General features: G+C 43.7%; 2 protein-coding genes and 1 long non-coding RNA gene across 8 annotated transcripts; all 3 read right to left on the bottom strand.

The window, feature by feature from the left end:
- Window positions 1-2412: 2412 nt before the first annotated feature.
- On the bottom strand, window positions 2413-4225 carry LOC120692349. The gene is made up of 2 exons (XR_005682594.1): window positions 3279-4225; window positions 2413-2866 (listed from the first exon to the last, which is right to left on the bottom strand). It is a non-coding gene; the product is annotated as an uncharacterized LOC120692349 (long non-coding RNA).
- Window positions 4226-8722: 4497 nt separating this feature from the next.
- Window positions 8723-11568, bottom strand: LOC120691387 (E3 ubiquitin-protein ligase RNF170-like). The gene is made up of 5 exons (XM_039974442.1): window positions 11307-11568; window positions 10246-10442; window positions 9514-9615; window positions 9269-9320; window positions 8723-9147 (listed from the first exon to the last, which is right to left on the bottom strand). Exons 1-5 carry the CDS (start codon window positions 11416-11418, stop codon window positions 9035-9037), a joined length of 576 nt encoding a protein of 191 aa, XP_039830376.1. The 5' UTR covers window positions 11419-11568; the 3' UTR covers window positions 8723-9034.
- Window positions 11569-12297: 729 nt separating this feature from the next.
- LOC120692270 (ubiquinone biosynthesis monooxygenase COQ6, mitochondrial-like) lies at window positions 12298-16926 on the bottom strand. 6 transcript variants are annotated; one of them, XM_039975534.1, is made up of 10 exons: window positions 16768-16926; window positions 16587-16692; window positions 16281-16387; window positions 15861-16081; window positions 14845-14903; window positions 14223-14290; window positions 14087-14138; window positions 13525-13743; window positions 12837-13439; window positions 12298-12658 (listed from the first exon to the last, which is right to left on the bottom strand). In XM_039975534.1, exons 1-10 carry the CDS (start codon window positions 16806-16808, stop codon window positions 12443-12445), a joined length of 1692 nt encoding a protein of 563 aa, XP_039831468.1. In that variant the 5' UTR covers window positions 16809-16926; the 3' UTR covers window positions 12298-12442. The 6 variants fall into 6 exon arrangements, with proteins under 6 accessions (XP_039831468.1, XP_039831469.1, XP_039831470.1 ...); XM_039975535.1 differs by having other exon boundaries at window positions 13525-13725; XM_039975536.1 differs by having other exon boundaries at window positions 15861-16004; window positions 16285-16387.
- Between the last annotated feature and the right edge of the window lie 92 nt (window positions 16927-17018).

Genomic DNA, 17018 nt, shown 5'->3' with positions numbered 1-17018 from the left:
GCGAGTCCCGAGCGGAGCGCCGCCGCATCACCATCGAGTACGGGGTTGTCGAACCTCCTAGGGTTTAGGCGCCTTTTCTTCCTTCCCACAAAGAGGGGGACGGAGACGAGAGTTCGAAGACAGGAGAGCGAGGGCCGGTTGGGTACTTGGGTGGGTTTGGTCCGGTTCCGATCCAAATTTTAAATTCTCTTCTCTTTTTTTTATTCGAGGGTCTTCTCTTCTCTTCTCTTCTCTTCAAAGGAAAGGAAACTCAGTCCCTTCGTTTTGATTTTTTTAAACGATTCGTTTTATTGTCATATATAAATTGAAGGATCTAATAATAATTTTTTTCTCAAGTCATTTAGCCCGGTTTATTTGAGCAGCCAGAGATAACTTTAGTTGTGCTAGGAACTATTTGTTGTTTTTCTAAACCTAACCCTTCTTCGCATATAGTGATATTCATCATCAGATCAGAAAACATAAAGGACATCTCCGGATTTTTAAATTTCACTTATAATTTTTCCATCTGCACGGCACCAAGCGACTGCGCCTCTGCTACTACTAGGTAGGGGTGTCGATTGGTAACCCTTAGATGCCCCTCCAACCCTTTTTAGTTCAAAATTTTATACTAATTTTTTAGAATGAGATCAATTTTGAACTAAAAACAGTTGGAGGGGCATCTGAGCATCACCAATTTGCATCCTACTGCTAGGCTTCAGCCCACGTCCAAAACGAAACGAGGGACAAGCCTCAACTTGAGGAACAGATGATCAACTATTCCAATCTTATTCAACTAATCCTCTACGTATCGGAGAGATTGACAGGATTTTAATTTGTTGAGGATCTGCGGAGGTCAATATTTATCCTCCTGAGAACATCTCTAGGGGCCGCGTTACAAGCTGGTTTCTTGGTAGGCAAGTTGATTGGCGATTGCAACGTGAGTTTTGTGGGGCCGGAGAGCGGATCTCATTGGCAGGCATCCTCTATTCCAGGGGAGGAAAGTTTGTTGGACGTGTGGGCCATACCATACCATACCATACATAATATATAGTGTTACGGCCCTGAGGATGGGAGAAGAAGAGCACGCAGCCAGCACCGCACCACCACAACGTTATTTACCGCTGGAGAGCAGCCGAGCCGAGCATTGCCGAGCAGGGCAGGTAAAAATTCATTCTCCCTCGCGTGCTTGCATCGTCTCTCTCTGCTCGGGGATCGCTCATCGCATGGTTTTCTCGGCCCATTTTTTTCCAGATCGCGTCGTCGTCGCCGACGCGTCTACTATGTTGCTTGGTTGCGATCGATCGGCTAGGATACACCACCATCTCCATCTCCATCTCCATCCCCATCCGGCCACGGTGGATTGGGCTTGGTCAGACCTCGACACCAGCGCCTTTTTCCCTACCGCGCTTCTTTTGCTTCCTCTGGTCTGCAAGGTGGCTCAATTGATGCATGGTAACTGCTTTGTAAATGATAAATTACTTTGATTGCTGCAGGTCCATGTTCTTCGGCGAGGAAGCCGGCTGGGCCATCGGCGCAAAAGATGGCCGACCCAAATCTCAATATGGAGGAGTAAGGGTCTGTTTGGATAGGACCCTGGGTGATTTGCCTGGGCAGTCAAGCTGCCTGAGACCTCCCTGTGATCGATTGCAATATTGCCTGGTCAGGCAGACCTTGATTCCAGGTGATGTTTGGTTGAGGCCCTGGAGAAAAGCCTGACTAGATAAAAGTGCCAGGTAGCGTTTGGTTTATGAGTTGTCTGAGATTACAATCACCATTCGTTAGAGGTGTGGTGAGGTTACCCCGAGATGAAGGATATCTTGCAAGATAGTTCTAGCTAATATTTGAATCATTTTAATTCACAAGTTTGAGAAAAGGCCAAAATGAATATTCAAGTGGTGTTCAAAACAGAGCATCCATTTCATAGGCTAATAAAAAGTTTATAATTACATTACACTAGATGTCTCAGTTCACATTCTGAGAATATATGACAAATAGATAACTCTACGAGGCCAAAGAACATGCCCCCAAAAGTTAGAAGTTTCCTATCCAGCTTCATGCACAAATAAGTTTGTGGCACCATGCATGATTATACCAGTTACCTAACTGGTAGTTAGCAATTGTTTAAACACTGGGAGTGTAGCAATTGCATGACCAAAAGGGTGCAGCAAAAACAAACCCCATCATCTAGTCAAAAGCCTTGCAATTCACATAGCAATTTAGTGGTTCCCTACAGGATCATCACCAGATAAATACTTGTATCCCAACGTTCAAGATATTCTTGGCCCATACTGATAAGGAAACTGCGATTAACTTGAAACTCTAGCTTGCAAAGGTGCATCCCTACTGCGATCCTGTCATCTGGTGCTAGTGCAATGTTTTTCAGCATGTCCCAAAAAGGTTTATTTGGGTCTTGTGGAGCAGAAACTTGCACGAGGTTTTCAAGGGTCTTTTGGATTCCCTTCAAAGTGCTGGTAAGCACCACATCCATATCATCATTGTTGTCAGCTGATACAACATTTGCTTTTGACTTCTTGTTAGCCAATTGTGCTGAAGCAGGCAGCGTCTTCGACTTCCCAACCTTTTTAAAACTCTTCTTGTTAAGCTTTAGTGACTCAATATTAGATGAGGAAACTTGACTTGCAGCTGCAGCCACCTCTTAACAATCATCACTATCAGACTCTAGCTTGTCTGAGTCCACACCTTTTGGACCATCAGATTCATCATAGTTGGACATATCATCATCCATATTATGAGTATCATCATTATCAGACTCTCCTGCAGTGGAAGGATCATGCATAAAGGAACCATCAGCTTAGCAGCCGCTAAATAGTTCTTTCAACTTGTCAAAGAACTGAATTGGTTTAGTGAGAATTCCTCTGTCATTTGGCTGCATAAAAAACATAATAAGAATCATTTGCGACAGATATACATATGGTAATATCTTTAAAGAATATATATATATATACCGTTAAGTTCTCCAAATGTGACGACACCTATGTCGACACCACTGGATAATAGCCACAACAACGGCTAGGACACCTAACATTCTAGCTCGTTGAACAATGCAACCAGGACTTGGTTCGAAATCCATCTGAGCATTTTATTACACAGAAAGGTAAGAAGGAAATATAGATAATACTAAGAACAGGAGAATTATTGGTAAAATTGGATCGAGAGAAATACATTTTCCATTGTGATTCGAATAAACTTGCTTGTGCATCTTATATTACTCTCCTTAAACTGAGAAAACAAATAGAAGAACAGAGAGCAGAAGGAGGAAAAGTGATTTACGCTCTTACCTTTGCCTCTCAACGAAAAGACCTTGGATGCGCTGCTGGAGGTCGATTCATGAGGGGAAGAAGCACTAGTCACCAGATCTGCAAACTAGATTAACTCCTTTAAAACATCTTTCATGTTCAAGGAGAAATCTTGATTTTTCTCTTCCAGGAAAACCTAGCTACAAGCAAGAGGAAAGGGGAAAGTCAAGAGGAGGAGAAGAAAGTAAGCACAGGAGGGGAAAAGTGGTGGGCCGTGCTGTGATTATAGCCAGGCAACCAAGCACAGGCATGTCCTTCCAGGCAAAAATCCCAGGGCTGCAACCAAATGGACTCCAGGCAAGTCACAGGCAGGGGTCGTTGCCCAGGCAAATCACCCAGGGTCCTATCCAAACAGACCCTAAGTGTCTAGTTGCCTAAAGTCGTCATCATCATCTGTGCGATGTGATGCAATGTGATTGCGATGTACCAGTCGGTTGTTGTTGTCCATGTTCTAGTAGCTAGCTAATAAATTGCTTCCTCTGATCTGCTGCAGGTTGCTGATGCCACTCAGGTTTGATAATGACCTCGCGACCCTGGACGCCCCGCTCAAGGTCGGACGCTGGCTTGACACTGCAGAACATGTGGCCAAGTGACTCCTGATCCACAAGAGTGCCCATCCTGGTATAGGCCACGCAGATAACATGCTGAACGAGCACGCTGAGCTCATCATCTTACTTCACCAGCAATGTGCTCTAGACCTTCTGGTCGAGGGCAAGCGGGAGCAGGCGCAGGAATACTACAACTAAGACATACCAACTCATTCTGGAGTCGGTTAGCCATTTCAATTTCTAGCTAGTTAGTGTATCAGGTCCTTTCGATGGCATAGCCGCCTTATCGTTTCCGGGTGGCAGAGCCTACCAACAGATGAAGCTGGTTTGCGGGAGGCAAGAGACTTTCTATGATGAAATTCAGACCCTTTGTGATCTCGGATGGCAGAGTCAGCCTACGATAGATCACAATTTATATGTTACAGTAATTACTTAAAAATTGGGAGACTAACACTTACAACTCAAACTTTTATCCATAACTCAATTTGATACAACACGATATGACATTTACACTCTTTATGCGGCTATCCTACCATGATACCATTACACTACATGGCAACCTTACCATCTCCTACTTAAGACCTTTTATGCTATAGTTTGTCAAGGAAAAGGAGAACATCCCTATTTATAGAACTTCATGGTTCATATGGTGTTGCCATGTGTGTCCACCTGCTACAATCTTCTATATTTCTAGAGTTTTCTCCATATTTATCATATCATACAAATATTTTTCCTCAAGAAAATTCTACATTTCACCATAAAGAATGATAACTATTACTCATACTTGCTCTCCACTCTTCTAGAACCTTTTTACCTTAGCATGACCTTATCCTCATGCATTGCAAAGTTAGTTTCTTGTGATTTGCACGATCTTCTAGAATATTCCAAGTATGCATTGCATATTTTAATAACAACTACACCATCTTGGGACCAGTGCACCTCACCCACCGCACTCGACGAGATGCTCTTCAACCTTGGGGAGACCATCGCACCCTGGCCTGCCGCTGTAAGTCTGAATTTCCAGCGGCGATCGATCATCTGATCCGGTTTTTATTTCTTTCAGTTTCAGTCCAGTCAATCCATCCATACATATGGATATGGTACCTAGCTAGCTAGATTCTGCTCAATGCATTGCTCATGCAGTTTGTGTCTGTACTGCTGCCCTGCAGGGACTTTTTTTAGATAATGAATTGAAATTCCGGCTTCATCTACCAAATGGTAGAATCGGACCAAAAATACAACCTTCAACAACCAGCACAAACCGAAGAGATCTGTAGGAACAAAATCATAGCATTAATTTAAGATCTCAAACAACCGAAATAAAATTTTTAACTACACAACACCAACTCTCCTAAGAGAAAGCCAGCTATTGAAGTGGAAGAAGTGCAATGCTGATGATTCAAACATGCCTGGCTGCCCTACAGGGATCTACCTGCTGAGAGGCGCATGACGTGCACAAATGTGTGGGACTATCTCCGGGTGTACTTTCCAGAGTTCGGCAGGCAAGTTGCATTGCATTGCACATACCTAGCGTACAAGCTGCCAGATGCTAGCTACTTCATGAACAATTGGAACATGAATGCATTGCTCGATCGGATCCACTACTGAGCTGAGCTGAACTGATGCAAGTGATGATCGAACTGCGGCGGCGATGCAGGGGTGCGGCGGCGATGGCGGCGTCAAGTGGTGTGCTGTACGCGGCGGCGCCGTTCGGGGAGGTGGTGGGCGAGAAGCAGTACCGCTGCCTGGCGTGCCACCAGTCGCTGAGCTTCCACAACGTACCGGACCAGCGCCTGACCGAGCACCTGCACGACTACTGCCCGGCGGTCACGCCAGCCGTCCGCAGCTGCCTCCCACGGCGGAACCGCCCGCCCTGGAGATATGATATCCCGAGGGATTCCGCCACTACTGACTACAGATACCTATAGCTACCACTAGCTGTTAAACCTTTGCAGTTTTGCATGCTTTATTTTCGAGCTTTTTGTCCACGATAGATGTGTAATAGGGAGGCCTATTAGGAACAAATTCGGAGTTCAGGTGGCCCGTGGCCAGGCCCACGATAAAACTTGCATGTAGCCTTGTATGAATTGGGGAACGTTTGTGTCGACAGCGAGGCGTCTATGGTGACTTCGTCAATCTCGATGATTTGCTGACTCGGTCTTCGAAGATTCTCGTAGGGATAGGGTTTACGTACGTGTGTTCATAGGGGTGTGAGTATGCGTGTGTTGTGAGTGTCTGAGTTGTACCGTGTAATCTCAAAAAAAAAAACCTGTTGGTCTGTCAGAGAGACATTTCATCTATTATCTTATTATTTGATCAACAAACGGAGCCTTTACGTTTGCTCTCAAGGCCTAGAAATTCCCACGTTAATCGAAGAAAAATAGAAAAATAAAAATTACCCACCACTGCCATTATGATAAAATTAGACTAAAATACTCATTTGTCTAATTAAAAATCACCCACTATTGCCATTATGAAAAATTAAATATAAAATACCAATTAGCTATGTATTAGTTACAAATATATTCTATTAATAAAAACAAAAGTTAACAAAAATCAATCAAAATAAAAAAATAAGAATAATTATATACATAATATTATTAAAGCTAAACAAATTAAATTGTTATTACAGGTAGATCATATTTGAATTGTTTTAATTAATAATAAAACATAATTTACGATAATGAATAGGGTGATGTATGGTAAAAAATAGTATAATCTTTAAGTAAGGATACAACAATTTGCGAATTTTTGAATTTTCAATACTAGCCGCGCAAATGCACGGGCTATACGTCTAGTTGGTATATACTACGTAGATAAAATTTACTATTGTCATATATAGTTACAGGAATAAAACAAATGAAATGGTATAAAACATCGCAATTACAGCACGAACAGCCGTGCTTATCCGGACGGCAAGCAGAATAAAACAGGGTTCCACTTCCATCAACAAAAGTTTGCGGCAAACAGGGTTCCAACATGCACCAGCAACATAGCACTGATTCGTTGCCTTAATTGCTGCCCGGACCGAGAGCGCGGCGTGGCGAGATCCCAATGAAGGCCGACGCCGCAGCGCCTGCACGAGCCGGGCTTTTAAACCGGCGAGGTGATCGAGGGCCACGTCCAAGAATGCGCGAGGCCCACCACGGGCACTCGGTGCCCGTGCGGTGCCGTCCGTCGAGCTCGTCGACGTGGACGACGGCGTCGGGGAGGCCCCGGGCGCGGTGGTCGTGGTGAGAGCAGAAGGCGGAGCAGAAGGCCTTCCGGCAGAAGAGGCAGAAGGCGTCCCTGGCGTGCCGCGACGTGTAGTCCGCCGCGGATATCATCTCCACCATGCACCGCTTGATCTTGTGCCCCTCGGCGGTGTGCGTGGGGAAGACGGGGCGCCCGCCGGCGTCCAGGTCGATCTTGACGACCATGTTGGTGCCCAGGTAGTGGTGGAAGTGGTGGTAGATGCAGCAGTGGGAGCAGAAGGCCTGATTGCACGAGAGGCAGAACGAGTCCCTCCGGCAGGTCTCGGAGAATAGACGGTACTCGTCAGTTCCTAGGTCCCGTGCAAGGCGCGGCAGCTCCGAAGTACGCAGCGGCGCCGGAGCCGGCGACCAACCAGGCGGCGATGACATTGGTCTCGCCTGGGGTGCCAATGGGTAACTATTAGATGCTCCTTCAATCCTCTCTAATTCAAAATTTTATACTAATTTTAAAAATTAATATAAAATTTTGAATTAAAAAAAATTGGAGGTGCACCTAAGGGTCACCCATTTGCACCCTCTCGCTGCTCGTTCGATTAGCTTTTTTTAATAACGTAGACTACCAGCCTTTATCATATATATATAGCGTGAACAGCGGTGAAACGAAGAGAAGCCGCCACCGCCCACCGACCCGGAGACGGGTTGTGCGGAGTACGCGAAAGGAAACTTTCTTGTCTCTCTAGGAATTTGGGGCTCCTTTGGAACGCAGGATTGAAAAACATAGGAACAGGAAAAATATAGGAATAGGATAGGAATGCATATGTAATACAGAGGATTGAAAAACATAGGATTTCGGTTGGAAAAGTTGTTTGGATGAGGCATAGAAGAAACTCAGGAATGGAGGGGAGTATGGTCCTTGTTTATTGTTCCGAACCAGGAGAAGTCACTATAGCTGCTGCTTGTTCTTGCACTGATTTCCAATTCTGCAGTAGCTAATGATGAGCTTTGCCTCAGCCATACGCAAAGGAATGAGAAAAATAAGGTCATCAAGTTGGATGTTAGTTTTCCTGTGAAATTCCTTTGAAACCATAGCGTATGAATAGTGTTCCTCTGGAAATTGATTGGTGCATTCCTATGATCCAAAGACATGAATAGCACCAATTCCTTCGGAATTCCCAATCCTTCATTTTTTCCTTTGGAAAGCCTACGTTCCAAAGAAGCCCTTGATTGTTTGGTCCAAACAAATCCGATGGATGATCGATCCCTCAACGAACCGATTTAAACGGAGGAATTACTGATTCAAACGGAGTATGCACATAGATGGAATTACTTATGTCGTAGTCACAGTTTTTTTTTTTTTTGCAAAAGAGCCGTTTTAGTCCCTGAACTTTAATTCAAAGGTCAAGTTCATCCCTCAACTTTCAAATAGACCAATATAGTCCCTAAACTTTCATTTTTGGGTCAAACTCATCCCCTTATGCTGATATTATACTCGATAATAACAGAAAGTTTGTGCAAAAAGTCCTGTTTACCCTTAGCTCCTTCCCCTTCTAAATTTATTTAGGAGCTAAACATGACAAAGTGTTTAGTTTGGAACATAGAATTTATTTATGCATGCATCATATTGTTTTGCAGATTCATGGAGAGTAAATTTAAAGCTATATTGCATAACTACGTAACTACCATATAAAATGTTGTGGAAAGTTGATATGGAGTGATATGGTATCCAACATTGGCACAACAAACAATTTGTAATCCATGAACTATGCAGATCCGGCAAGCTGAAAAGAACAGAGTTACACTTCCAGCAACACAAGTTCACCGTGTCAGGATCGCAAGGAAACAGGCGTAGCAGAACAGTACAAAACAGGCACAAGCTAGCCATCCTTCATATCAACCTACTTATCACTCTTCCAAAGCTGCTACCACCTCGAAAACTTCTCATAATCTCATTGGAACCCAGCTAAGTAAATGGCTATGCACAGCACGTCAGCACCTTCTATTGCCCCCCATGGCGGTACAGGAGCAATGACCGGTAGACGGCGGCGAGGTGGAGGAACACGATCAACAGAATCAGCAGGTCATCAACGAATCCAAAGAGCCCCAGCACACCTGCAGAATGCAGAACCAAGGTCGTGATGTCATATGGATATATTTGATAGTTCTGAAGATAGCTGAGGTTTCTTTACTAAAAAAAAAACTGAAGTTTATTACAAGGGTATATGGAACTTACTTTCCGGGAGAATGTCAACAGGGCTCAGCACGTAAATTGCGCTCAATGCAACCTACACGTTCGAATCAGTCAGTATATCAGATTCATATATGGTCTCGTCTCTCACATCCACTGCACTGGGCGATGGTATGAAACTGAGGTCAGAAACAGCACAACCTGCTTGCTTTCCGATTCTTAGTAGCTTTCCAGCATAGCATTAAATAGGAACATTGAATAAGAAAATATTTAAATACTATCAGGCTTACCATCATCATCATCCGCGCCCTGAACACAAGTGGGAGAGTCCTCTGGGGATCCATTAGTTCTCTGAACAGTCTTCGGATGAAGAAGGGTAGGTCTTGCAACCTCTGAAGAAAAACACAGAATAAAAGGTGGGCTGTCAAAAACAAGAAGCTAGATGAAAACCACCCACGAGATTATATGCTAGATGTTAAGAGACATAAATGTTATGACTGAAACTACTGTCATATTCATTATACAACTGACAGCTGTATTTTAGATATATTCCTTACACAGCTATGACAACTCCAATACCTATACCTGTTATAACATGAACCCTCAAACTTAACGAACCCTGAAATTAACATGAGAATTTCTAGCTTTGTTTCAAAGAGTGTATCATACTTTAAATTAGTAAGTCAGGTCCAAAAATAGGGGGGGGGGGGGGGGACATTACCAGATGGTAGTAGATATAGTCACAAGTCTGGAAGAAAGCAAGTTATCAAAGTAATCAATAATCATATGCTAACAGTACGGTCAATTAAAATCACCATGCTCAAGGCACGTGCACAGTGGTCAGATTTGTTGGAATATGATTTCCCAATCATATATTAGAAATCCTATTAGGGACTGGAGGAGCCTTTTGAATTAAGGATTTAGGGTGCTCTAACAATAGTAGCAGTGTGCAAATGTCAAATGCAGCAATCATTACCAATCTCCAGTGTGGATTTTATTATTTGAATGTACAGTGCACAAACCTGAGTCAGGCTGCGTGGTGCTCCACCAAATATACAGTTATAGTGCTGAATCTCTCCTAAAATACGGTGAAGTTGTGGATCATCCTCCTGCTCTGATAAAGGTGCCGGTACCAGTAGATTGATAAGGCGGCGACAAATGGGACACTTGCAAGCCTGTACTGCAGGCCCATGATGCCAAACACGGATGATGCACTCTCCTGGAAAAGATCAATATAATACCACCACACTCAGTAATAGAAGAGATTCAATGGCAGTAAAGTTAGGTAGGCATTAGACAGTTTATAAGCTCATTATAGTAGTTCACTAAATTGGGAAAGAAAAAGTCATCTGTCTCTTTAGGTATGTGTGCCCATCTCCACTACACAAGGCCAGATAACTATATTTGTGGTAGTACTGAAGATGAATACAATGCAATGCAGAAGTTATACACACTTCTAAATCAAGAAAACATAACCGTTCTTTCCATAGGAAATGGCTGAGATACTCAGTTCAGAGCAGCACGCCTTTTTTTTTTTGCCCCAGAACAACTTATCCTATTCAGACAGGCATCATCTGAATCCATTACAATTCATGAATACTACGGATAAGTTGTTCGGCTGGGCTCATGATCGATATATTGTTTGGTTGGCTCAGTAATGAAGGTGAGTTTCAGCATTTAGCTGCACGAGATGAGGATATGTGGAGATGCTCTCCATCAGTTTCGGTTGCAGGACACCACCCTTCTAGATCCGGGCCTCTCTTTAGCATCGATTCGTGATGTTGACTCCCATTAGCCTGGCTCTATAAGTTCGATTGTTTCAGTACCCCCTAAACCCTCATTTCGCATCGACTCGAGCAGTTGATTCCTAAGCCGATTCTATGAGACTATGAGAGAGCGAGATCACAGGCCGATTCTGGCACCCTACTCGAAAATCGCAGTAATTGAGGAAACCTCCGAATTATCGACAACCCGAACCAATAGAATCGCTTCCTTCAGTTCTATCACACGCGCAGACGAATTGAAATGTATGAAAATTACAAATCAAAGGGTCGGGGGGCAGGACGGAAGAGGAAGGACTTGCCACAGAACCAGTGGGAGCAGTTTGCCTGGCACGGGATCCGGAAGCGGTCGTGGCAGACGGAGCAGACGTCGTCCTCCGGCGGCACGGCCGACGCCGACGAGGAGGAGCTCATCTCTTCTTCCCCTTCGGGCCTTCGCCTCTCTGCCCCACGGGAAAATCGGTCGGGGACGCGCCTGCGCTCCCCGCTGGGGGCTGTTTCCCCGTGAAGTCGTCGGCGACTGGCCGACTCGACTGGCCCGCGGGGTTCTTTGCCCGGCCACTCGGTGAGGTATTATCTGTCGTTCGATACGAGGCAACGATAGAGACGCCGACGCTAAGCAATCTTTCATTCTGATTATTAATTAAAGTATTAAGAAAACTATTTTTTAGGGGTATCAAGGCTATTTCCGGTGTTGGTTCGGGTTGGCTCACTTTTTTGTGTGTGATTTTCGGATTATATCAGATTTTTTTATGTTTCAAATCAAATATTTCATTCCGTACCCAATCCATTACTTTGGATCGGATTTTTTAGGCCAGTTGGGTCGGGTTTATCAGGTAAGGTGGTTCGTGATTAGATCTAGTTGCAACAAGTTTCGTAGTCTTAGAAACCACATTTCATCATGATGAAACTCCTTATGTTTCTTTCTTCATAATTATCTTCCATGTCACACACGTGTCACTATATTTAATGCCTACGAAATCTATATAAAACTTGCACTGGGATTAGTCTAAGAAAACTATTAACAATCCATGAATTAATACCAACCCGCAGTCCTGCTACGGCCGACATTCACCGCCCCAGTCTGATTGGGCCCATCTGGGTTCTACAAAATTTTCTAAGTGAACCCAACCATGGAAGAGTACCCATCGTCAATAACTCAATATTCGATTCGAACATGTATACAACCACGAGCCGTGAGCACCACTAAAGAACAACCTCGAATCTAGGACAGTATGTCAAATTCTAACACCAATGGAGTACCCACGATTTCAATTCACATGAGAGCAAAAGTGACACCATGAGGATCTTTTTTCTTTCACAAAAGAAAATTATTGACTGCATGTTGCCTTGCATCCGCTCTACAACGTTTTAGTGATCCAGTACAAGCCAGAACTATAGACACGGTGTGCATAATACAAGCTTATAATACTATTGATCATGAGAATATCGGCCATTTCGTGTCGCCCATTGCATAAGAGATGATGTTCCTCTTCAATGGGGATATGTACTGGGCACCATGGAAGGCAGCTGCTCTTGCTACATTCAGGGGTCCAAAATCAACAGAGTACATCTTCTGGAAACCATCAAGCACTGCTGTCATCGCCACATTGGCAGCCTTCCGGTCCTTCTCATACCGTCGCAGCAAAGTAAGCTGCCATAGGAAAAGAATAGTTAAGAAGGGGATCATTTATAGTTGAACGGATATAATCAACAATTCAAAGCCAACATTGGAGCCATTATTCACAAGAATGATCCAGATGGAGCATAATCAACTCTATGTTTAAATTTCAATGGAAAAAGGAGAAATAAAAATAGCAATAGATACTTACGTCCCCTACATCTGAGCCCACAGAAACTCCTTCAGCAATAACTTTTGCTAATGCAGCAGCATCACCAAAGCCCAAGTTGACGCCTTGGCCTGCTAAGGGGTGGACTGTATGAGCAGCATCTCCAACTAATGCCACCCTTTTTGAAACATAATCATGGGAGTGCATCAATGACAATGGAAATGCCATTCTCTCAGAGACTACCCCAGTTGCTCTTGGTGGTACTTCAAAACTTTCTTTTGTAGATGCTGCAGTATTCCCAATGCCAGAAAAGAATTTTCCCATGAAATGGTCAAGGGCATTAGAGCGAGGATGCGGACCATAACCAAAATCCAATGCACGGTTCACTGACATCACAAACTCTTCAGGGCTCATTGACTTATGGCGCAGTGAATCCTCTGGGCTCATTGTCCATACAATGTTGCTGAAGTTGTTGCCTATTGGAAGTAGTGCAATTGGACCAGAAGGGAGAAACCTCTGCCATGCACAATCATTTTCCACAACATGTTCCACTGTACAGATAATTGCACTTTGTGGATAATTCCACCCAGTTGTTTTTATGCCTGCAATCTGTCTAACATTGGACTTGGAACCATCAGCTCCTATCTGCAACAAAGTTTAAATAGGAAATTAAGGGAATGGAGTAAAACAAAGTTCGAAATAATGCAAAAGAAGATAAACAAGTAATTACCACCAATTTGGAATATAAACTCCTTCCATCACTCAGGTCAAGTTTTACTAAATTACTGCGATGTAACTCTTCTGTAGAATGAACAACAGATAATGGTTCACTTGATGTTGGCTTCATTCCTGCTTGTCTGCTCTTCGACGGGAAAGTTAGAGAAGCCAATCTGGTAGGATATATCACATTTTCGATGTCATCCAATTCTTCCTGGCCAGGGAAACATTTCTAAGCACATTAGACTAAGTTGGCTATTTTCACAAAAGAAGAAGAAAGGCAAACAAGAGCAAGAATCTGAGTTGCACAACACCAAATTATAACTTCCTTGTGTTCTTGAATATTTGAGATTATATTGTTATAATACAAACATGTAAGCACATCACATTGAAAAGGATGTTCTATTGGTATTTTGTACAGGTAACAAAACAAATATATGGGCCTTACGCAGCAAAAAAGCAAACTCATCCTTTTGCATAAATACACCATAAGAAAACTTTGATAACTACAGTGCGCAAACAGCAAGGTGCAATATGAATCAGTGTTGATGTTAAACGGCTGCGAAAAGACATACCTGTAAACGTAAGAGCAGTGAATTGCAAAGCACCTTGTTCTCCACCACGCATCTAAACAACCCAAACACAAACTGAAAGGTTCACCACTGAAAAAAGTTGAACTAACAAATTACAGCAGCTTTTGTTAAAGCATACCCAAGGTATTCTTTGCCCACATCTCGAGCATTATACCTCGTGTAACCAAGTCCAGTGTAATCCCACACCTGCCACTCGTAAGTAAAACACACAATGATGTCATTGTGTGTTTGTGTGCAAATAACAGAGAGAGAAAGACCAAATAAAAGGAAGGCAAGTATTCATGCATACACGTAAGCTTAGGTGATAGTTGTACTTTTGCAAAATACACCATACACTAAAAGCCTGGTATGTTAGAAAATATGAACATCTATTTTAGAAAATACATAAGCTTCAATTTTTATCAGTAATCAGAACTGAGACAGCCTAGTAAGCAGAAGCATAATAGAGTTATAGTGATGTCTTTATGTTCAAATTGGAAACTGAGCTGGACAACTTTTCGGATACCATAGGCTTGACTTATTTGTATATTGCAAGCATAATGTAAATCACGCAGTAGATGAAAATTCAATTGCTTAGTTAACTTAGTACAAGCTCATCGCCAACTTGGCATCTTATCAGCAAAGCTCAAAAGTGTAAATGCAACGAGAATGTGTTCGATCAAAAGAGGCAGCAGGTGACAGATAATGGGTGTATATTATGAAATAAATTGTTTATAGATCAAAGGATGTTCTCTCCTCACCTGCATTTTACCAAAGAAAGCATGTCTTTGCTGTTGAACATGCTCCCACGCACCAATATCTGCCACAGTAATGTGTACAAGCATGAGGAATAATACCAACAATACACTATTGTTTTTCCGTAGAAAAACAAGCCATGCACATATAGGAAGGAAAAGTTATATACATTACATTTTTCAGTTATTCTTTGGGCAACAGAGAAAATTTATTTTTCAATCCAATGTACAAAAGGCACAGAAATTTTAACCCAACATTGCACTCAACTAAAAGTCTAACCTGGTGACCTAAAAAAAGGGTACCGTTGCCACTGCCACAACGAAGCAGAAACAATAAAAGAATGACATGACAATCAAATTAATGACAATAATGTATGGTAACTTTGCCGCTGCAGTGATGAGGTAGACACTTTGAAGAATAGTGGATCAGCAAAGACAAAGAGTTATAGACATATCTTTGGCCTGCTTGTTTTGTGTGAAGTTGCAGCCTATCGCAAATAATATCCACGGTGTTGGAAGTTGAGCAAATATTGAATGGAGATTAAGATATTAATGAACTGCCGAACATTGGGTGCTGATGACTGTGCAAAATGATGTACAAACATAATGTGAATATGAGATATACGCTTTGCCATACTTCATTTGGCAACCAAATCTTGTAGACAAACTTTTGGCAAGTTATAAATAGAAACTGGGTGCTTCTGGGTTCAGTGCTAATAAAGCACGGAAAGCTACAAACAACTGAAATTGTGAAACCAACACTAAATAAGTTGATAGAACTGGCCAGACTTTGGCAAACTGTGGTAATTAAGAAAATGCCCCCCTCCCTCCTCTTCTCCTCTTTCGTGTCCAATGTGGCCATGTTATGTAGTTGATCAACTTAAGCATAAACAACATGGAAGATCAATCTAGATGAAATGCCACCCAGACACACAGGGCAAACTTGAACTCTTTAACCCAAATATCCTTAGAGACGGCTGAAAGTAAGGAACATAATGCACAGATTTGGTCCAGGATCATACCTTTGAAGAAGGAAATGGTTGCAGGAGTAACAGTACTGACCCTAGAATCTGGTACAGTGCTATTAGTCAGGTAATTTCGTGACTTCAATGCAGGGTTGCTGTCGATTATGGCGACTCTGAGATTTTTTGTCAATGGCATGTTGGCTGCATACAGGATGTACAAGAATGTGAGAAATTTTAACATACAAGGCACAACGTGACGAAGCAGTCCAAAAAACAATCTGCATGAACAAAATACAAATGCTAGTGGTTAAAATTTCATGCTGAACTAGTGAACTATTAACAGGCAAATGACGCTTTGGGGTGATGCAATTAATGATTAAATACTAGCTCAACAAGGGAAGGAGCATCAATCGGCAGCCAAACCCATCAACAACTTAAACGGCAGGAGAAACCGAGAATGCACACGAACAGCAATACCTACACAATGCACAAGCAACAGCCAAGCCCACCATGCCTCCACCAACGATAGCAACGTCGAGCACATCAGGCGCAGCCTTCACGCCACCAACCTCCTGGGTGCGATCCTACACGTCATTGAGAGAAATCAGTGCTAGCAGCCGCGCTAGAGGCAATGAAACCTCAATTCCACTACCACGGAGCATCGCACGCCCCCCCCCCCCCCACACACACACACACACACGACGCAATCCCCTAAACCCTACGGCACAACCCAAACGCAGAGAGAGAGGGAGAGACACGGTGGGGGAGGGTTTGAGGGAGTACCTGCGACCCGGGCACCCCGCCTGGCGCCGCATCCTCGCGAGAAGCCGGCGCGTCGCAGAAGGCCCTGGAGAGCGGCCGGATCCGATTCGCCGCCGCCGCGAAGCATCTGTTGGGGAGGAGAGAGAACACGAGAGTCAGCAAAAATGCGCGGTGCGGGGGGAAGGATCGCGCGCCAGCTCACCTTCGCCTGGAGAGCATGGCGGAGACGGCGGTGGCTTGCATCGGCGAAGTCAGCGACGAGGGGGAAAGCGGCGCTTGCCTCTGCCGGTGGAGGTGTGGAGGTCTCCTGCGCCGCGCGCCCGGTGTGCGGTGGGGGGATTTCGGCGTGTTGGATTGGGCTGGACTCTGGTTTACATGGGTTGTGATGGGCCGCGTCCCGGCTCCTTTTTGTCACAATGGTGTTGTCTTGAGAGTGTTCCACTGGTAGAACGT

This window comes from Panicum virgatum, chromosome 9N (genome assembly GCF_016808335.1).
Source record: "Panicum virgatum strain AP13 chromosome 9N, P.virgatum_v5, whole genome shotgun sequence".
Classification (NCBI taxonomy): Eukaryota; Viridiplantae; Streptophyta; class Magnoliopsida; order Poales; family Poaceae; genus Panicum; species Panicum virgatum.
The sequence above is the reverse complement of the archived record's forward strand: the minus strand, read 5'-3'. Positions and strand labels throughout refer to the sequence as shown.